We start from the raw sequence: 21,183 nt of genomic DNA, 5'->3' as shown, positions 1-21,183 counted from the left end.
CCTCGAAAACGAAGGATGCATCTGAGGCTGTTTCTCAATTCAGGGGCTGCAGCCCACGAAGTGCGCATTTGTAGGCCGGTTACGTCACTGCGCCGCGACAAGGCTGTCCCAATTCGTGGACTCCTTCTTATGCGGCCGACGAATGTAGCCTTCAAAACCCCGAAAACGAAGGATGCATCTGAGTATCCTTCGCGTCCCACCATATCCCAGGATTCATTGCTCTATGAACAATAAACAGGCGGAGTCTAGTGTACGGGCCGAAGAATTCGTTTTTAAATGTCGGTATTTTTTAAATATGGACATTTATACTGCAATGAGATGCTAAATAACATGCCAGTTATTAATGATATTGCAGGTAAACATGTGCTTTGAGTATTTACTAAACGTTTATACGTAAAAGTAACGTTTATAAAAATAAATTGAATTTTGTTATGAAGTTATACTTCCCGTCATACGTGAATACATGTTCAACGCATTTTCTTTTAGGCATTTGTGGGTGATGTGATATTTGTCGGACAGCTCGCTAACACGTATGTAACGTATGAAACGGGGCAGAGCGTGGTCACGCAAACATACGTCTTGCGAAGACTAGACTGTCTCATTTAACAGCCGTGAGATGCAGCCTACCCTGCCTTCGAAGTGTGTGGCCACCGTGGGCTGCGGTCTACGCGGTCTACGTAGGCTGCAGCCCACGAAGTGCGCATTTGTAGGCCGGTTACGTCACTGCGCCGCGACGAGGCTGTCCCAATTCGTGGACTCCTTCTTATGCGGCCGACGAATGTAGCCTTCAAAACCCCGAAAACGAAGGATGCATCTGAGTATCCTTCGCGTCCCACCATATCCCAGGATTCATTGCTCTATGAACAATAAACAGGCGGAGTCTAGTGTACGGGCCGAAGAATTCGTTTTTAAATGTCGGTATTTTTTAAATATGGACATTTATACTGCAATGAGATGCTAAATAACATGCCAGTTATTAATGATATTGCAGGTAAACATGTGCTTTGAGTATTTACTAAACTTTTATACGTAAAAGTAACGTAAAAGTAACGTTTATACAAATAAATTGAATTTTGTTATGAAGTTATACTTCCCGTCATACGTGAATACATGTTCAACGCATTTTCTTTTAGGCATTTGTGGGTGATGTGATATTTGTCGGACAGCTTGCTAACACGTATGTAACGTATGAAACGGGGCAGAGCGTGGTCACGCAAACATACGTCTTGCGAAGACTAGACTGTCTCATTTAACAGCCGTGAGATGCAGCCTACCCTGCCTTCGAAGTGTGTGGCCACCGTGGGCTGCGGTCTACGCGGTCTACGTAGGCTGCAGCCCCTGAATTGAGAAACAGCCTGAGTATCCTTCATGTCCCACCATATCCCAGGATTCCTTGCTCTATGAACAATAAACAGGCGACATGGCGGAGTCTAGTGTACGGGCCGAAGAATTTTAATATGGAAATTTATACTGTAATGAGATGCTAAATAACATGCCAATTATTAATGATATTGCAGGTAAACATGTGCTTTGAGTATTTACTAAAGTGTAACGTTTTTAAAAGTACATTGAATTTTGTTATGAAGTTATACTTCTCGCCAAACATGTGAATACATGTTCAATAAAAATAAACAATCAAAACAGAAAAAAATGCTGTTTCTGGCTCCATTTTGTCGGACAGCTCGCTAACACGTATGTAATGGGGCAGAGCGGTGCGTGGTCACGCAAACATACGTCTTGCGAAGACTAGACTGTCTCATTTAACAGCCGTGAGATCCAGCCTATCCGGCCTTCGAAGTGTGTGGCCTCAGTGGGCTGCGGTCTACGTGGTCTACGTAGGCTGCAGCCCCTGAATTGAGATACACAGTAGGCTCTGTTCGAAATAGACTACTACATACTGGATACTGCATACTGGACTCAATATATACTGGATACTGCATACTGGTCCTCGTAGTAGTATGCAGTACAGTTTCCAGTATGCAACAAAAGCAAAGCATACTACGGGGTCACGTGAACGTAGCGTTGCATGATGGGATGCAGTACACCACGAAGATAGCTCTTTTCGCGTACTGGAATATTTTGCGGAAGTAGTAGGCCATCCGGGTATGTTTCGCGTACTGGAAATTTTCATACTGCATACGGCATACTGATTTGGGGCTCGATCAGTACGCCAGTAGTAGGCTATTTCGAACACAGCCTTAGCTTAGGCACCGACTGAGGAAATAAAATCTCCGCTCTCTACCACTAGCAGAAGCAGAGCAATACATGCAAGGAGAGGGAGAGACAGCGAGGCACCGAAGGACAAATAAAAACGATGTTGGAAAAAAACTGTGGCACTTGCAGAGCACAAGCGCAATACTGAAGGAAAAAGCGGCTCCCAAATAGGATCCTAAAACGGCTCCCATTGTGGAGCCGATTCCAATCGTTCACTTCAAAGAGCCGGCTCTTAGAGCCGGATCGTTCGCGAACGACACATCACTAGTACCATAGTAAGTATCTGATGACAAATGTACTTTGAGTACATTGTTATAGGTGAAGCATGTAGGCCAGCGGTCACCCACCCCTGGGCCGTGGACCAGTACTGTTCCGTGGGTCATTTGGTACCGGGCCGCCTGATCAGTCTGAGTGATGTTTTATTTTGAAAAATAATTCAGACTGGCTCATTTCGGAAAACAAGCTCGGGGCTCCCACTAATTCAACATAATGGTGAGTTTTATTTTTATGTGATTTATATTTGTTTTTATGCCAGCCATATCATTTTATTTCGTCATATTTACCCCCCCACACTTTAAAGGCAGGTCCATGAAAATTATTGTCCAACATGTAACCGGTCCATGGCACAAAAAATGTTGGGGACCGCAAGTGTAGGCTCATGTCCTCTTCTGGGTCTTCATTGAAGACTTTTCCTTTCCATCACATATGCAAAATGATGTAAATGTATGGAGAGTAACCATAAAATATAATAAAAAAAATTGTGGCCCCACTCCTAAAAAGTCATTAAAAATATTCTTTACTCAATTTCCAGCTTCCCCTGAACATCGTTAATGGCTATAGACGTTTGTCCTTGGTCCTTTTATTAGTCTTGCTGGAGGCAATGCAGCTAGCACATCAACCATTTTACCCAAAACCTTTCACAAACATGGGAATGAATCTTCCTATACATCTTTCAAGTGACATCAAGCCATTTTTAATTGTTAATCGATTTTGTACAACAGCACCCATCTACACACTGAAAGCTCAATAGACACGATACGCTCACCTGCATAGCTTAATAACATTGTCAGTCTGTGTCATAAGCCAGTCTAGTCTGGGTAACATTATTTAAGCACTGAAGTCAAAAAATTCAGAGACTCAGGCATGCATTTCCAGGAAACAAGTATCCTCAGATTTTTTGCTAGCTAAATTAGCCTTGCAGCTCTACTGACAAACAACAAAGCAAACGTCAGGCAGCAAAACATGGCCAATGGACGACTTTATTGGCTAGCTCAATTTTGTGCAATTTTTTTTTTGGCCAAACCATTGTCCATCATTGTGTAGCAAAGTTCCAGGGAACGGTTTTCTATTAATCCATTTATTGTTGGCATGTACAGATGAGATATTACTGCAAAAAGGCACTCCGCGTTAGTTCATTAGCTTCTATCAGCAGGAATGATCGCCGTGTGTACATGTGTTTTACGGATGCATCAACATCTGGAATGGTTCAGGGTAAACAAGTCCTGGGTGTTCACAGGCTGCAGTGCTGAAGCTTCTTGTCAGCCTGCTTCAATGAGATCCAGGTGTTGAGCATGGAGGCACGAAGTCTGGCCCAGACAAGATGGTTCGTCAGACCCAGGATTTGAGCAGCATGTTGGGCAGCAGCGTCTGGAGTGAGGACTGTGGAACAGCCCAAACCTTGAGAGACGGAGAGAGATGGACAGGAGACTCAATCCACAACGTCCAAAGAGTCAAAAGAATCCTCAAACTTGTGAGAGCAAGCATAGGGGGTAAACCCCTGGAGGCAGCCTTACCAGTAGGCATGCGAAGAGATGACCAGACATCCTGAGCACCCCAGTCAGGTGTAACAGGGGGGCAGTTTATGACGGGATACACCGTGTTCCCTGACATCACTGGACCCAAACCGTTACTCCGCCCTGCAACTGCTACAAAAACGGTTGGCACGCCATCACCTGGAAACATAAATAAATACACATCCATCATTTCAAAATCTTTTTAAGACCAGATAGAACTTGGACAAGATAGCAATACAATTTATGAATTATTGGACATTCTTGGTTTTGCACATAAACTAATTCCTCAGCAACCCAAGCACCAGAAATCAGAAACAAACCGTCGTACCAATTTCTGCAAATGACCTAATGATCTGTCCGTTTGTGTGTTGCTGAAAGATGCTTTACCCTCGTATTCAGCTTTGATGCGGAGTGTCTCGTCGGGACCTTTATGTGCAGAGGTGACTCTGAGGTCACAGGAGATTCCGTAATAGCTGCAAGCTTTGCTGATCCTCTCACAGTGAGACATGTCAGAGGTAGAGCCCATTAGAACTACAACTCTCCCAACTGTGTGGGGCTCCAGGAGCAACTACACGCACAAACACACACACAAAAAATGCACATCATTCCAAACTTGCACATAAAATTATGTTGAAATTCTTGAAACTGCATCTACATTATTGTACATGAGGCAAACCGTACACAGCTTCTGGTGGAGTCTGGGATATCACATGGCCCACATAACTCAATAAAAAAAACCCATAGCACAGCAAGAACTGTTCTGAATATGTACCTTTACTCGCTCAGACACCCACTCAAAGTTCCTCTTCACCATCTGCATGGCTTCAGGTGTGACCTCTTTCAAGTCACGATACACCTGTGCAAGGGAGAGGTGAACACCGAGATCACCTGATGATACCTAGCAGCACACTCCAGAGAGCTCAGGACTAATAGCTACAAGTCATTAACCAAGCAGTACATAAAACTACTCCGACCACAGAGGAAACCACAGGCCACCTCAGGGAACAATCACGGGTAGTCGATTAACCAGTGGCTCATCATCTTTGTCCTTTGAGTAATTATGATAAAGTGTAATAGTAATGGAGTAATAGAGTGAGGTGTGGTACATTAAACACAGTACTAGCAAAAACATACAGGAAATTCAGTTCCCCAAAAAACCTGTGTACCAAGATTTGGGATCAACACATGGCCACTGTCTGCACAGTTCCCACAATGCAATTCCTGCGCCCTGCTGATGTGTTGAGTCAGGTGCAGTATTTAGGCATAAAGGCACCTGCCTGCTTGTCTTTCTGTTGGCTGCGGTCACCAGCTGGCCACAATCTCCACGAATCGTTGTCAATCACGTCAGCCAGCACAATCTCCTTGGTGGCCACGTTCACGCCAAACTCGATCTGGAGAGTTGTGAACAGCCAGCAGCAAAAAAGTAAAAATTAGTTATGTGTGTATGACCAGCTGAACATACAGCTGAACAAAGGCTCCACACTTCTGAGCACTTAAATGTTTGATTTTTGGTTTAATTTTTTCCCACTTTGTTTGAATCTGTATTCTTGAAAATAACTTGTTTAATCCTCATGAGAATTACTTCTGTAATTCACTCTGAATAACTGCATCTGCCAAACGCATACCCCTAAATGTCTATGCCCTCACACAATTATAAAGTTCCTTGTTTTTATTATTCTTATGAAATCATACTACAATGCATCAATACAAGACATGACTTCATTCATTAGAACACTGTTCTGTCTTATAATGACATGAAGCAGAGTGCTTTAAAAGTACCTTCATATCCACCAAAGTGCAGTTCTGAGTGGCCCAGGCTTTCTCCAGGACCTCAAAGATAGCCACCGTGCTCTTGTTCATGATGTCCACTTCACAGCGGCCAATGGCCAATCCGGCGGGCTCCAAGTCAGCCGCCAGGATCTGCTCTTCAGACCACTGAGGGTCGTTGTTGGCATCATCCTGTGAGGAAGAGAAGTGGGATGAAGGTCAGACAAAATTTTGGTTTAGGCAGAAATATCTGGAAAGGATGAAAGGCTTAGGGGATCATGTCTTTATTAACGTTATTTAATGTCATGGGGATTAAAACGCACTGCTATGCTTCAACCCACCCAGACACAGCTTGGTTTATTTGAACCGATCGGTGTTATAACATGACTACAGCCAAAATGGGGGGAGGGGAGTCATTCCTGGGTGGGGATAATGACCTTTAACCTTGTCTGACAGGCTTTGTTTGAGTAACATGATGATCTGTGCTTCGTGTTTATCAACCTGACAGCAATAAGAACTTTACTCAGTCTTGAGCAATAAGAACTTTACTCATTGCTAGTAACAGTGTCGTCATTCGCGTTTCTGATCCCACTGTGTGTACTGAGCCATCAACAACCATGAGTCGATAAATTGATTAGAACGCTGACCACACCGCAGTCCGGCAAATAACTCACGGGTTCATGACAAAGGCAACATTTTCGTGACATGTCTGACCTTGTAGAACATCTCCATCTTCAGCGGCGAGAAACGGTAGCCCTCTTTGACTCCTGGGTTCCTCTTGAGGAAGGAGCCTGTGGCGATACGTCTACAGACCCATTCAATGGGGATCATATCACAGTGGCTGGCTACAAACGCAGTCTCAGACTGCTGCCTCACGAAGGCCGTCTTAATGCCTGCCATCGAAAAAGAACATCAAAACACTAGTTACTGTCTCCATCAACCCCATGTTATACAAACACACACAAAGAATGACACAAAGAATGCAGAATTGTCAGTGGTGTAGGTGATGGTTTAAATACACCGTTTTTAATTCACTCATAAGCTCCATCTTATGCTGGTTAAACATGCAGTTACTGTGTGGCAACAGGCCGGTCAGGTGCAAGGCTGCAGCAAAGTTACTCTAGTAGCCAAATTTGACCCGAGTGGCAAAATGATCTTTTGTTAAACCCAGAATTCCTCAGCAAAAATGGTCCACGAGGGAAAGGGTTCACGATGAATAAACATGACACTTAAGTATGAAAAGAGAACAATACAATCAACCGAGGGAAGAGAAAAACAGCCCCAACGGCTGCGCAGGTATAAACGTCTATATTTGGCGGGAGTGGGAGTCACGAGGCATTGATTTGCACAGCACGTGGGTCGTCATTAGCAACACACGCACTGCAGTTACCCAAATTCACTAAACTGATACGTCAAGGGCAACGATTTCCGGTCCATTGTATGACACAGTCGAAAACAAGAACTGGTGTTAAAGTCTCTCTCTCTCTATACACACACACACACACACACACACACAGGTGGACTTTATTGTAGTATTATACCCGTGTAGACAAAAGTGAAAACAGTATAATGCTTCTAAAAAGTCACCTTATAAAACCGTAGAAATTACGTGCATTGCGGACGTAATTTCCATGACGACCGTGCCGCGACTCACCAGCGGTCTGCAGCAGCTGGAAGACGCAGCTGGTGGTCTTGTTCGCGATCGCGGCCTTGCCGTCCATCTGGTCCTTCCGAGCCGCATTGCCCGCCGTGATCTGGTCTTTGGACTGGACCAAAACATGACCCGGCTCGTCCAGCAGCTCAAAGATTTGCTTGGTCTTGCCCTCATTAAGTTTCTTGCCAAGTTTTAGATCTACGAAGCAGTTGATCGGGAAAGCAATGCAATTAATACAGGTTTGGAAAGTAAATATTATAAAAAAAATACTGAGGTTTAATTCCTTCGTTTAAAATACAATGTACAGTTTGCAAGATATTCATCACCCATGTAACTAGCCTCAAGAATACATAAATATACAGGTTGGCTAAATTAAATAAAGATGTCTTTCTATTGGCGACCATCATCTCGCAGATTGTTGCTGAGCCGCGTTAAAAGTGCTGCACGCCCAGAAACAACGTGATGGACCGGGAGGAAATGAAAGATCAAAAGCAGCCGTTAGCATGGGCGAGATAGCTAGCTTAGTTGAGAGGTTCACTTATATCGTACCTGACGCCGACGCCATTTCGGTCGAAACTCTTTTATCCTGCAAAAAAAAGTTAAGTAGTTGAACAAATCAAACGATTTCACCAACCAAAATCACATGCACTCAAAAGCATCGGTCTCTATCCACAACAACTCCTCAAACTACCTGGAGCTGAACTTCTCTTACCAAGGACAGCAGGAGCAGTTTGGCAGAAGGAGACAGCAGACTTTCACGCACCGAAGACGCAAACACGCCACAAACGATTTATAAAAACCGGTTAAAAAGTGACGCAATCTAGACCACGTGGAAGATCATTTCCTCACCTCAAATAATTTGATCTGGTATCTTGTTGCACTTTTCTTAAATTATCTCTCTTTAAAAAACTACTTTGAACACATGCATATGTATATATGCGTTTAATGCAACCGATCAGACACTTTTTAGGGTACACCGACCTAACCGAGGAGGACGTTACTGCTTCGATCTGCGCGTCCCTGCTCCTCGCACGGGGAACACGTGTTCGCCCCGAGTGATCATCTTCCAGCAGCGTGCTGCTCACTTCGGGAGGTTCACGCGTACGCTCCGCTCTGTCTGGACTCGAAGACCCGTTGGCCATGGAGTTCGAGGAATCCGGTATCGGGGAGGAATGTGGAGTTTTCGGTTGTGTTGCTACCGGCGAGTGGCCAACACAACTAGAAGTTGGGCAAATTATAACACTGGGGCTTGTGGCTTTGCAGCACAGGTAAGGTTCTTTGTGTGAGGGTGATTACACTTAGGATGAGTGTCGATAAACGAGGGGAGACCAACTATTACACCTCTCAATCAACTCAAGTCGACGAAAGAGTGAGGGAAAAAAGAGTGAAGGAGACCGTATGAAACCATCGAGAAAGATGAAGTTTTTCACTCTCTCGAAATGAGAGAGATCTAGCACCTAAAACCATTTCCCTTCCAAATATCCACACACCAGGGTCTTCATCACGGGAGTAACATCACAAGCTATAGAGATGTGCTATAACTGTAGATATAGATGTTACTATTAACTACATAACAATCGATTCTTCCTATCGATCAGTCCTATCAATAATTACCAGTACGGTAACTTTCTGATCTTTCTCATTTCAGATGTATACATACTAATAAGGCAAATTTCTAAAGCTATGCTATATTTGTAGCATTTCTTCAACCTTTTCCTGTACAGTGGTGATCATTGTTTGTCTTGGGGAAGTTCAGCCATAACTGCAGATGCATTTCATACAGCCATGTAAGCCTGCGATACTCGCTGCAGGTGCTACGATGGGGCATTTCAACGTGCTAGAGCAACTCACCAGAACTGGCCGTGACATTTCTGGGTACTTTTATCAGTTTCAAACTGTTGCCAGTACAGAAACAGGTCGCGGATCAGTGTAAACTTCAGTTTTGTCAACTCACCAGGTTTTCAGTTGTTGGTGCATTTGACGCCATTGAACACACAGAGGTGATTTCCATGATCGGAATGTATTGATCCTGCTCCTCTTTGCACCGATAGTCGATGTTCTCCGAACAGTCTGTGCTGCTGTCCCCGTCATCGGTACTCGGCTGAAATCTTTTACAGATCAGAGTATAATCTGTAAACCCAAAAATTAAACATGCTTGTTAATTTAGTTCAAAATCACTTTTAAAAATCTTCAGATGTACATTTTTAAACAATTGAATTGACTTGTTTTAACACTACCTGTTTGCATGCTGTGTCAGCATTTGTATATCATTATAATTTTGTTAAACTCCACCCACCACCAAAATGTGTGGCCGTTTCATTGAATTTTTTCAGATATTTTGCCCAGTGACCTTAATAGGCCTTTTCCTCCTAATGTTGCTTACACTGCCCTCTTTGTGGGTTGATTTTATTAAACTTGTCACAAGACCCGGTCACGCCATAGCCCTTATGTTAAGCATTTTGTGGCAGTTGCAGATCATAATGTCTTCATGGTGAAATGAGAGGAATGAAGGACCTTCATCTGTGGCTTTCCGCTTTCTTCCTCTGCTTGACATGGCATACTCCCTCTCCATGAACATCATCTCGGTGTCATCTACATGCGCACGCACACACACACACACACACACACACACACACACACACACACACACACACACACACACATTTCTTGCAGATTCAAATGTTTTGAGTCTGAATTGTATAGTGCACCCCAGAGTGGGGTTGTACAGGAACGTCATTGAGAGGTTCAGTGCATTACCTTTACTGACTTTGTATTCCCGACCTCCTTCATATGTCCCAGTTGTGTCCGAGTGACCGGATAAAGGTCGTTCCTCATAGCCTGTTTGAGCGCTGTCGTTTGACCTTAGCAAAATGCCATCCACTCGAGCCCCTGTTTCATATTCCACCTCGGCAGTCTCCTCAGACCTTCTTAAAATGGTGTCCATTCGTCCCTGACTTTGGAAAGTTCTGGTGGTGATGCCAGGAGACCTCCTCAAAATGATATTGTCCATAGTCTGGTGTTCATATCCTACAGCAATGATGTCACAGTCATCCTGTGCAGGCATTTCGCCAAGGGAATGCTCCTCAAACATGGTTGGACTGAGCATCTCCGAGTTCCTGTAGAGACCTCTGTAGGGCCTGGACAAAATACTGTCCAGCTGTTCATAAAACTTCATGATGCGACGCGTGTCTCCAATATCAGCCTTGCCCCTCTGCAGGGAGCGGTATAGATATTTCAGGTTCTTGTACTTGGTGCGACACTGCTTCCAGTCCCTCTCCACACCCTGCTGCAGAAGCCGCCGTGATATTTGCACGAACACGTCCTTGTTTCGGGTCGAGCCCTGCAACTGCTGCTGGATCCCCTCTTCTGCCCAGATGTTGAGCAGCGCGGCGACCTCTTCCTCCGACCAGTTCCTGCCCGAGTCGTGGACCGTGATCACGTTTGCCTCATCCAGCAGTGTCCTGCCACCTGGCGATATGGTTGGACCTGGTGTAGCGGAGGAACATGGTGGATGAGGAAGTTGATGTCACTTCACAGCATTACGATAACCTTTTGTTTATTATTTATTTATATTTAATGTTCGCTCGGTCTTTGGATCTGATGACGTACCTATATCTTTTGTGATGAGAGGTGGAGAACCGCTGTTTATTATCGTCTGCATATCTGCCAGACTTTCATCTGTTCATCACAGCATATAAAGAAAGGCAATTAAAGTAAAAATAAAACATGTAAAGAAAGATGCTTGACAAGTACTGTTCACATCTAAGCAATCTGTAGTCTGTCATTTCTCAGCTTCTGTTTAGCCTCTTACCATCATCAATCTTGATGTAGTCTTCTCCAGATTCCCTCCTCCCGGCTGCATGGTCTCCCTCGGGTCCTTTTCTGGGCGAATCCTCCTCGTCGTCGGGGCCGTCCTCCACGTCCTTGCCCTGCAGTATGGCGTCCACCTCTGAGAAGAAGCGCATGGCTCTACCTTGGCTCTTGCTGACCTTGTAGTCGTATTTCAGGTTCTTGTATTTGGTGCGGCACTGCCTCCAGTCTCGCACCACCCCGTGCTGCAGCTCCAGGCGCTGGGCCATCTCCTGGAAGATGCCCTTGTTCCGATGGGTGCTCTGCAGCCGCACCTGCACGTCCCGGTCCGCCCACACGCTGAGCAGAGCCCGTATCTCTTTGTCAGACCAGTGCCTCCCGCCCTCCGTGCCGGAGAAGATGAAGTGATGGTCTCCGCTTGCTGAGGGAGAGGGATGAGATTGGACATTAGCCTCAACAAACATAAATGAGCTGTTGCTAGCACAAGCCCCCCCCCCCCCCCCCCCCCCCCAACCTCTGTGATGAAGCTGAACTCAGTTAATGGACTTTACTTTTAATTACTGGCCTAAATCTTTAAGGAGAAGCAACTGACTGATGATTCATGGCCTGAGACATTAATAGAAGTGTGTTGTGAACAGACATGCTAAAATTGAGCTTTACTGCTCATATAAGTTATAAATATATTTTGATATTTTTATGAATTAGTTAACACGTATTAAGGCCTTCTGATTCTTTGTAAGGCATGAACTAAGAGTTAAAGGAACACTGCATTATTTAAATTCCTTTTATAAGCCATTGTAATAGATTTACTTAGTTAATTAATAGTAATCTTAAATTATTTAGTTAATCTGAGGGAAATATTTATTTCACTTCTGGGCCTTTATAATCAAAAATGTGTTTGGTTTATTGTATGCATATTATAGAATGTATTTTAAAATAATTATTATTTCAGATTACATTAAAAATGTTTCAGAAATGTTTCTAAATATTAGTCTATTTGTTCTAAATATTAGCTAATTAAGTTATAAAAAGTGATATTGCTTTTATTTCTTTAGCTAAATGTTTGAGCTATCTGTGGTGTCGATACCCACCAGACATAAAGTGTTGTATAGTATTATAAAGGACCCAGAAATTGACAAAGTGGCTTTAAAAAGGTTAAACCGTGCTTCTGAAAATTGGGCCAATTTGTGCCAATGTCTGTCGCTGTCAGATATTTACCCTCCTGAAAACCGCTCAGGGAAGCGGCTCCCTCTGTCCTGTGGGCAGGAAGGCCGAGCTCTTCCTCCACTTCGTAAGGCCTCGGTGTCGGCCTGCCGTCCGCCTGGGACTGTGCCTGGGTTTGGGCCTGCACCGTGGGGCTGTAGACCGTCTGCGATCGTGGGGGTGGAGGCCTCCAGTCTGGTAGAGCCATCGATCTGCTCTGCGTCTGGCAGCTGAGCCAGTCCCTGCACACGCCGAATTCTCTCAGACGGCTTGAGATGGCCTCGTACTTTGCCTTGCTCTCCGCCTCGTCCCAGGCCTCCCTCTCCCGCCACACCACGAGCAGAGCTTTCACTTCCTCCCCTCTCCAGTGGCTGGCTGCTCCTCTCTTCCTCTCCTCCTCTCTACTGCTCCTTTTCTGTTCAGCACCAGGCTCCATGTTTCTGAGCTAGCCTAGAAATGGCTTCTGTTTAATTTTCACTTCTGCTTTTTTTCCCTCCCTTTTCTGCTCCCTTTCACCCTCCCCCTCTCGCCTTAAGCTCGGTGTCCTAGGCAACCAGACAGTTGAGCCAGTTAGGAATGGCCACGTGACTGATAGCAGCTTTGTGACTGGCTTAAGCTAGGGGGGAGGGGCGGGGGGAAATGTGAGAAGCGGCTTGGTGAAGGAACCACACAGCTGCTGCCGCTGTGAAAGCCTCTCCTAATAAGGCAACTGATAAAGGCTCAGACGCTGGGTGAGCGTCCGCAAAGCTGCAGAAATGTCCTTATATTTTAGGCTGTGTCTCCTCTACTGCTGTCTGGCAAGTACTGTGACATCCAGTCCTGCTCTGCTGACACACGCTTTCAGTTCGTCTTGCCAACGGTTCTCCATTCCTTTCTCTCTCTGTCTTTCTCTCTCTCACAACCCCCCCCCCCTTTCTTTGGTAACCCACTTCACACACAAACCAGTTTAATCTGCCTCAGGCCTTTCCTCTGTACTGCTGCTGAGTCATAAAGACAGGCAGGGCCTGCTGTGTTTGGCGCTGAGAGAACCAGCCAGCCACGGCAAAGACTTTTTTATTTTATCCAATCCCATTTTCTGTCCTGTTTTCAAGCATCAATAATGCACTATTTTAAAAGCAAATGCAAAAACAACAGTCAGTCCACAATCGTTTTATAATGAAGACAATGGTACTACACTTTCAGAGCAGTTTGCAAGTATTAACGTTTATCTTTTGTTGTGTAAAATAGGGGTCAAGAGAGTGCGGGAATCGTTGCAAGTAATGGGTCCTCACCACCCACATATGTCACCCTTAAGGTAACATAATTAAAAGTTTAACCTGCAAAACAGTCCAAAATTAAATGATAATGTTTTCTAGAGGTTTGTCTTGTGCTTTCTCTCTCTCCGACTTCCTCTCTTCCTGGTTCAGGGCATGGGGTTAGTGAACACAGCTTTTAAAGCGGAGGAATTGCTGAAACTGCGGCATGGCAACTTGGGTATCGGGCACACGCGGTATTCCACCACAGGCATCTCCGAGCTACAAAACTGCCAGCCGTTCGTGGTTGACACCCTGCACGGCAAGATCGCGGTGGCACATAACGGTGAACTCGTCAATGCCGCAGCCCTGCGCAAAAAGGTATACTGTTGTTTCTAAATTCAGGAAGCTTGGGGGCTGATGGTGTGCATGGGATTGGTTGGCAGGACTGAGATACAGAAAAGAGGATATTTTGTGCGTGTGTCTTTTAAGGTGATGAGACATGGTGTCGGCCTATCCACCTGTTCAGACAGTGAACTCATCACTCAGCTTCTAGCTCTAACTCCGCCCATGGAGGAGGCCGATACTCCTGATTGGGTAGCACGGTCAGTTACATCAGTTATGTACTTCTCATTGGTTTATGGCACACAATGTGCTTTAAATTCACTCCAGCATAATCAGAGTGAATAGTATACTAGTAGTGTGTGTGTGTAAATATATGCTTTAATTACAGGATTATGCTTTAATTGTATTTGTGGATCTTGTTTATTTCAGCATTAAGAACTTGATGACCGAGACACCTGCTTCCTACTCTCTTTTGATAATGTACAAAGATGTGATCTACGCTGTGCGAGACCCATATGGGAACAGACCTCTCAGTATCGGACGTCTGGTGCCCATCTCCAAACTGCACAGCTCAGGTACGGAGAAAAAGCGGAGTAGGAAAATGCATGTGAAAGGAAAGGATGCTAAGACTTTCTACGAATATCTGCAATCTCTAAGAGATTATCTAGTTAAAAACAAACTAAAGTCTTTGTTGCTTTGGAAACATCGTCTCTGGTTCTATAGGTTCATCGTGCTTGCTGGTTACAACGGCAATTTTTACAAGACAATTTAACATTAGCTTCTGAGGTTCCTGTGGAGGAATGGGATCAATATGACTCGATCATGGTTCGCTGATGAGCCTAACACCTTGTTTCCTCAGGCGGAGGGGAAGGAGACACTGAAGGCTGGGTGATCTCCTCGGAGTCCTGCAGCTTCCAGTCCATCGGAGCAAAGTGAGAATTGACTCCATTGGCAGCTTACCACTGAGGAGTTACTACTGCTTAGTACATCAGGTGGATGGTCCCCCTGTGTGTGTCCATAGGTACTATCGTGAGGTACAGCCTGGAGAAATCGTGCAGATCTCCAAAGACGGCATCAAGAGCCTGTGTATAGTGCCACGCCCTGAGGGAGATCCTCCCGCCTTCTGCATATTTGAGTACGTTTACTTCGCCAGACCAGACTCCATATTTGAAGGTAAGTGTAGACTGCTGAGAAATATTAAAGCAGTGATCATTATTACAAACCAGTCTCTAGCGGAAGAAAGAGGTTGCTAGATTTTAACACAGCTTTGACCAGTACCACAGTGAACCACGTGAGAAAATAATACTATAGTTTAAATATCATGGCATAAACAAGCTTCTTCCGCAAGCACTGCTGTTGCACTCGTGAGCGCAGATCTCACTGTAGAAGCTGGTGTTGTGCTGCAGGTCAGATGGTATATACAGTCAGGCAGCGTTGTGGACGCCAGCTAGCCATTGAGGCCCCCACTGAAGCAGATGTGGTCAGCACGGTTCCTGAGTCTGCAACACCAGCAGCTTTAGGATATGCACAAGCGGTGAGATGGGTCATATGATGGCAGGGATGTGGATGTCTGTACTAACCAGGGTATTGGTTAGCTGCATGACCTAGTCACAACTGAGCATAATCGCACATTAGTATGTTACAACACTAACACAGTAGAGTAAATGTCATTTTAAATAGCTAGCATATAAAATTATTTCATTTGCAGAAACTGGAAATACTTGGATGTCTTTTATGGGACTGCGTATATGGTGTCTGTGCTATTTATGTCGTTATATTAAGGATCACATGCTTGTTGTACAGTGTGATAGAACTATGTCTTTACAAGTTTTTGATTGCATGTATTGTGTTGTGTGTCTAGTCTGGCTTACCTTATGTGGAGGTGCTGTGCAAAAACCGATATGTGGGCAGAACTTTCATTCAACCGAACACTCGTTTGCGTCAGCTGGGAGTGGCTAAGAAGTTTGGCGCATTGACTGACAACTTTGCTGGCAAACGAGTGGTCCTTATTGATGATTCTATTGTGAGGGGCAACACCATCTCGCCTATCATTAAACTACTGAAGGAGGCAGGAGCAACAGAGGTAGTAAGACGTGTATGAGTGTAAAGTGAATGCATGTGTGTGGTTTATATGAAGCATCACTTCATCTTTGAAGTTGACATTTAGTTTAAGGGTGGTGGGTGAGCAGCATCTAATAACACCATAGCAAAAACCAATTCTCGTTTGCTCTGAAAATCCACAGGTCCACATTCGAGTGGCATCTCCTCCAATTCGATTCCCCTGTTACATGGGCATCAATATTCCAACCAAAGAGGAGCTCATAGCTAACAAACCAGAGTTCAAGGACATCGCTGGCTACATTGGTACGCCAAGATCAAAATGGGTCTTGTTTGTGAAATAATCCACATACTGGTAATTAACTGATAAATAATGGAACGTCTGTGTTTTGTAACAAAGCATGTTTTAACCACAACTTAACGTGTGGGTACGGTATAGGGGCAACCAGCGTGCGGTACCTGTCTGTGGAGGGGTTGGTGGCAGCTGTCCGGGGCGTGACAGAGTCCTGTGGGGGGAAAGAGCTGGAGCCAATCAGGCCAAGCAGCGACGGTAACCAGAGGCTGGGACACTGCACTGCATGCCTGACGGGGAAGTACCCCATCGAGCTGGAGTGGTGACGGAGCAGGGAGCGACTTCACCGCTGACGTTCCACAACCTTCACCAGAAGTATTAAAACTGCACCATACCTCATGAGCTGCAAGATGCAGTGACGGCTTCTAGAACATTCCGTTTCCTCTTTTAAAGCCAGTTTTGTCCAGTTCAAGAGACGTTGCCGCTTCACAAGCTAGAAATGTACCTTTCTAGAATTACGCATTTTTAAAATTCATTTCGCATGGAAATTCAAGCACTTTGAAAATACTTTTGTCCATTTAAGGTCCTCTGCATCTGTTTTGTGTACCTTCAAACATTAGCTGGGGTGCCGTTGCACTGCTACTGACATTCCTGATGTCCCAAATACTCATTTTATTTGAACAGTGACGCAACAGCTCTTTTCTATGTTCAGCGAGCACAAAGATTTGTAGTTAAGTGAAGTTATAGTAAAAGCTTTGTGTGAAAGAGGGTGTGTGTGTGTGTCTTGCATGGGAGAGAGAAAGAAACGTTCTGTTGAACAATCCCTTATTTCACTCCTGTGATTTTGTAAAGCATCTGACACTTGTATGTGCAATAAACCTGCACCAATGAACACCTATGTTTCAACTGCATTTGCCAATGAAATGTCAGTAAAACGTCAGTAGGTAAAACAAAGCCATTTATTACAATTATTTGAACATTAAGTTTTTGCATTATTAATTAGACATACTAAATGCATCTCGTTAGCCCCATGACCATTTAAAACAAGTTTTCAAATTGTAAGCACGTTCTAAAATCTCATCACAACCAGAAACCACTTTTTATTCTTAAAGCAGAACCATACCACAAGTCATTCTCAAAAAACACCTTTGAATTCTACTTCAAAAATTGTCACTGTTGGAAAAGTGTCAATCACTAGTTGGTGATTCTTTGAATATAAATTCCTTGACTGACTTTACACATGCATAGTAAATAGCCATTAAATGAATGTGGTATACAATTGAAACAGCTTGAGGAACACACACTGAAAATGGGCAGAAATCAAATTTCAAAATGCACAGGAAAAAGTTCTAGAAAAAGATTCACCGGAGATTTTTCAACATTGGTATATAGTATGACATGTCACCTCATAAAAAGTGGACAGAGAATGCTGGTCACTGGAGAGGCCCATACAGAAGTCTTCTCCTCGACATACTGTAAGAGGCAAATAGACTCAGCAATTAGACACTATACACACTGTTCTAAGAAGGGGGTGAACTCTCCTTATTTCACAGAGCCTGGAACTTCCCTAGTTCACTGCATTTCAGAAATTTGGTCACTTTTTATTACAGAAAGTATTATAGTTTAATTCCTAAGCCTTTACCTCGGTGATTGCGAGACCCCACTTTGATTCCAACTTCTCATAGGTGATGTGGCTGTAAATAAAATGTTATGTCTCAATATGAGAGGGATATTGTTGTTAAGGCAATCATTTCAGAACAACTCTTGAAACTGAACACTTACCTTCAACAGGCCTTAATGTGTCTCTCTGCAAGCACAAGAGTAGCAAACGCATCAGTACAAAATACAGCAACATAAGATCAGACAAATTATGTGCACACAACATTTGGTGTCGTCTTACCCAGGATGGGGAGTGCTGATGGGTTAGCAGGCCGTGTTTGGAGCCTGGTACTTTCCTAGTGCGCTCACTGGCCCTGAGGAGTCCAGGGCTAGGACACTGCAGGAGAAGTGCCCTGTTCCAGGTGCGTTTATCCTCGCTAGTGTTTTCCATCGAATCACAGATGTATCTGTTTGCCTGCTGGTGTTTTAACCAGAGCTGCTGGTTCTTTGACCGAGGGGAATAACTCTCACGGAAGCGCTTGAATCTCAGAGACTCCTCCTCCTCCTCAGGCTGGCGACATCGTTTTTTTAGTCGATGCCATGGGGGTGTCGGAGCAAGCGCAGACCAGCTGGAGGACGGTAAGGACCGCCCCTGGACTCCATCGTCCAATTGGCTCTGACACAGGTGACAGAAAGTAGGATACGAAGAAGAGCCCCGACAGATAAAGTGGTGATAGATTCTTCTGAACTCAGCATCAATCTGCCCTCTTCTGGACATGTGGGAGACAGAGGACACGGGCTGGTGTCCAGAGAGAGATCGCCGACGATATGGTGGTCTGGGGCTGATTTGGTGGTCTGGAGCCATAGTGACGTCCTGCTGACACGCAGGGTGCGGAGATGACAGCATCTCCTGCTGATTCCGGTATGGAGAATGGCAGACTGAAAACACATCCCAGTCATTCACAGGTAAAGTTTGTTTAGGGGAGCACATAAACGATGGCGTTTGCTGTTCCCGTTCCAGGCTACGAATTCTGGGTCTGAGGGGGCTTCTCCCAACAGAGAGAGAACGGCCAACGAGGGTTCGCTGTAAGGAGGTGGCAGGAGAACAGCTGCTGTTCCTGAAGCGCTCCCTGCCCACAAAGCCATTAGCACATTCCTGTTCCGGCTGTCTTCTAGAACAGGAAGTTGGTGATGAAATCTCTGGTCTGCCTCCTCGGCCAATAAGAAGAGGGCTCTTAGCCTCTTTCTGCGGAGAGTTCCACTTAGTTTGGGCTGGTCCGCAGAAAGGAGAAGCAAGAACACCATGAGGTGTTTGCATGGCAACTTGCTCAATGTCGTAGGTCTGATTTAGATCAGATGATGGGGAGGAGGTGGGGGAAGAAGATGGAGATGTCAGCAGGTCTATCACGTGAACAGGCTTGTGTGGAGAACCTTTTTGCACCTCCACATGTTGCTCTGCGCCGTCTCTTCGGGGTGAGTAAAAAAATCCAGTGGACGAAGAGGGTGAATTTGGGATGCTCTTGTATGGAAAAAGCTCCGGCATGCTTCCGCGGGCCGAGTCCGCCTGGTCACTGGACCAACGGTTATGATGGCAGTCTCCGTTACTGTGCAGTGGTTGCTGGACAGCAATTGAATTCTCCTTGTTCAGCGTGCGGGAGTGGACGCCGCGGTTTCGTCCCCGGGGCCGCGTTGGCTGGCAGGATTGGCGGCGGTACTTCTGCAGCACGGTGCTAGCCACGTCCATCACGCGCTGCCGTTGGCATACCTTGCCAATCTGGTCGAGCATGCTGGGATAGACGTCCAGCAGGGTGTTCCCGTGGCTGCTCAGCGTTCTTTCCAGATCCTGGTCCTCTTCTTCAGGCTGAGACATCTCAATCCACGCACTGGCATGAGGTCCAGTCAGCGAGCAGTTTTGATTGTCAGTGGAAAAGTCTAGCTCATTCTCGGCTCCATGTGTTTCATCCATCTGTATGAAAAAACATTTTTTTTTTTTTTTTAAAGTAACTCATGATTGAGTTGTAATATGTGAAGTAAAATACATTCAGCGTGGCAGGTACAGGAGAGTGCACTTACTTCTTGCCCTGAGAGATCATATTCATCCTTAGCACTGGCCAACACTACAGATGCTGAAAAAGAAAACGATACGCAGTATGTGGAAGCACAGGAAGTGTTTCAGTGTAATTAAGCGGAAAAAAGAAACGAAATCAGAGAAACAAAGCATGCTCGTTTCCTACTGTCAAGCGGCGGCCGTTGACCTTTGACCCGACTCTGCAAATACAAAAATTAAGCATTGAAACCTCAGAATTCCTTAATCTACACCATATGAAGATCTATATTAAAGACTGAAGTAAGACACGCTGTGAAACATTTCAGCTCCAACGGTGGACCAAAACGCCACCAGAGGACATCAGTCTAGCCGGAGTGTGCAGGGTCTGATTGTGACACTGTGATGGTCTAAGGTTTGTATGTGATGATCTCTGCAGCACCGACAGTGTTGCAGGAGGTTCGGTGTATTACCCACACACGTCGCATCTCCCGGTCCGCCTCCACACTGTATATCGGTACCGAACCTGCATGGACACAACACAACTCCAGTTACGTTTAACGTCATGTTTGAGTGTTTACGCAGATAATACCAGCCAATACAACAAACCCTGGTTAGGAAGTCCTTATTCTTGTCCACTTTTAGAGCTATCGTAGTTATTATCGGCCTATATAGCTGTAGTATCTTATCTTGAACACGTTTAGAAGCGTCGTACCTTCCCCCGTCCTGAAGGTCATGGTGTTGAAGCACACGTCGGGTCCTTGGTCATCTAAACCTGAGTACTGATGAAGACACAAGCATGACTGCGAGTATGACAACACACGGGGCTCTGATATGGCTGATGTTTAGGGTGGAGGGGGAATAGACACTTTAGGCGGTTAAATGCGGTTTTAAATGTACATTAAATGACAGTAGGGGGTTGAGCTGGCCCGCCGCCGTTAGAGTGCTGGAGCTGTGCCGCTTACCTTTTGAAATATTCCCTCCATTATGCTCCTAAAGCGCTCGTCATTTCTCTTTATTTGCTCTGAAAATTCATCTCCACGATTTCTACGACGGTCAGTGTAGTCCATTTCAAATGTAAAAAAAAACAACAACAATGAATAAAGTCTAAAAATGTCAGTATGTAAGGAGCTGACTTATTATTTCAAGATGCCGGAGTTCAGACGGTCACA

At 45.0% G+C, this 21,183-nt stretch overlaps 3 protein-coding genes and 1 long non-coding RNA gene across 8 annotated transcripts; 2 read left to right on the top strand and 2 right to left on the bottom strand.

The window, feature by feature from the left end:
• The first annotated feature begins 53 nt into the window (after positions 1–53).
• Positions 54–623, top strand: LOC143523050 (uncharacterized). The gene is made up of 2 exons (XR_013133203.1): positions 54–355; positions 487–623. It is a non-coding gene; the product is annotated as an uncharacterized LOC143523050 (long non-coding RNA).
• Positions 624–3,171: 2,548 nt separating this feature from the next.
• paics (phosphoribosylaminoimidazole carboxylase, phosphoribosylaminoimidazole succinocarboxamide synthetase) lies at positions 3,172–13,283 on the bottom strand. 5 transcript variants are annotated; one of them, XM_077017141.1, is made up of 15 exons: positions 12,457–13,283; positions 11,240–11,659; positions 11,038–11,106; positions 10,186–10,914; positions 9,943–10,020; positions 9,383–9,558; positions 7,978–8,014; positions 7,429–7,626; positions 6,489–6,667; positions 5,787–5,966; positions 5,285–5,398; positions 4,780–4,863; positions 4,395–4,575; positions 4,008–4,166; positions 3,172–3,891 (listed from the first exon to the last, which is right to left on the bottom strand). In XM_077017141.1, exons 1-15 carry the CDS (start codon positions 12,875–12,877, stop codon positions 3,725–3,727), a joined length of 3,192 nt encoding a protein of 1,063 aa, XP_076873256.1. In that variant the 5' UTR covers positions 12,878–13,283; the 3' UTR covers positions 3,172–3,724. The 5 variants fall into 5 exon arrangements, with proteins under 5 accessions (XP_076873256.1, XP_076873259.1, XP_076873260.1 ...); XM_077017144.1 differs by lacking the exons at positions 9,383–9,558; positions 9,943–10,020; positions 10,186–10,914; ... (1 more) ...; positions 11,240–11,659; positions 12,457–13,283 and adding an exon at positions 8,410–8,512; XM_077017145.1 differs by lacking the exons at positions 9,383–9,558; positions 9,943–10,020; positions 10,186–10,914; ... (1 more) ...; positions 11,240–11,659; positions 12,457–13,283 and adding an exon at positions 8,278–8,353.
• Positions 8,563–17,542, top strand: ppat (phosphoribosyl pyrophosphate amidotransferase). The gene is made up of 11 exons (XM_077017162.1): positions 8,563–8,696; positions 13,669–13,735; positions 13,848–14,054; positions 14,166–14,278; positions 14,448–14,593; positions 14,878–14,950; positions 15,040–15,191; positions 15,425–15,552; positions 15,880–16,101; positions 16,262–16,382; positions 16,516–17,542. The coding sequence occupies exons 1-11, from the start codon at positions 8,569–8,571 to the stop codon at positions 16,692–16,694; spliced, it is 1,536 nt and encodes a 511-aa protein (XP_076873277.1). The 5' UTR covers positions 8,563–8,568; the 3' UTR covers positions 16,695–17,542.
• On the bottom strand, positions 17,309–21,111 carry LOC143523027 (uncharacterized). Its single transcript, XM_077017148.1, has 9 exons — positions 20,977–21,111; positions 20,727–20,793; positions 20,485–20,537; positions 20,202–20,235; positions 20,041–20,093; positions 18,269–19,933; positions 18,151–18,175; positions 18,011–18,062; positions 17,309–17,841 (listed from the first exon to the last, which is right to left on the bottom strand). The coding sequence occupies exons 1-9, from the start codon at positions 21,079–21,081 to the stop codon at positions 17,802–17,804; spliced, it is 2,094 nt and encodes a 697-aa protein (XP_076873263.1). The 5' UTR covers positions 21,082–21,111; the 3' UTR covers positions 17,309–17,801.
• Between the last annotated feature and the right edge of the window lie 72 nt (positions 21,112–21,183).

Source organism: Brachyhypopomus gauderio, chromosome 9 (assembly GCF_052324685.1).
Source record: "Brachyhypopomus gauderio isolate BG-103 chromosome 9, BGAUD_0.2, whole genome shotgun sequence".
Taxonomy (NCBI): domain Eukaryota; kingdom Metazoa; phylum Chordata; class Actinopteri; order Gymnotiformes; family Hypopomidae; genus Brachyhypopomus; species Brachyhypopomus gauderio.
The sequence above is the reverse complement of the archived record's forward strand: the minus strand, read 5'-3'. Positions and strand labels throughout refer to the sequence as shown.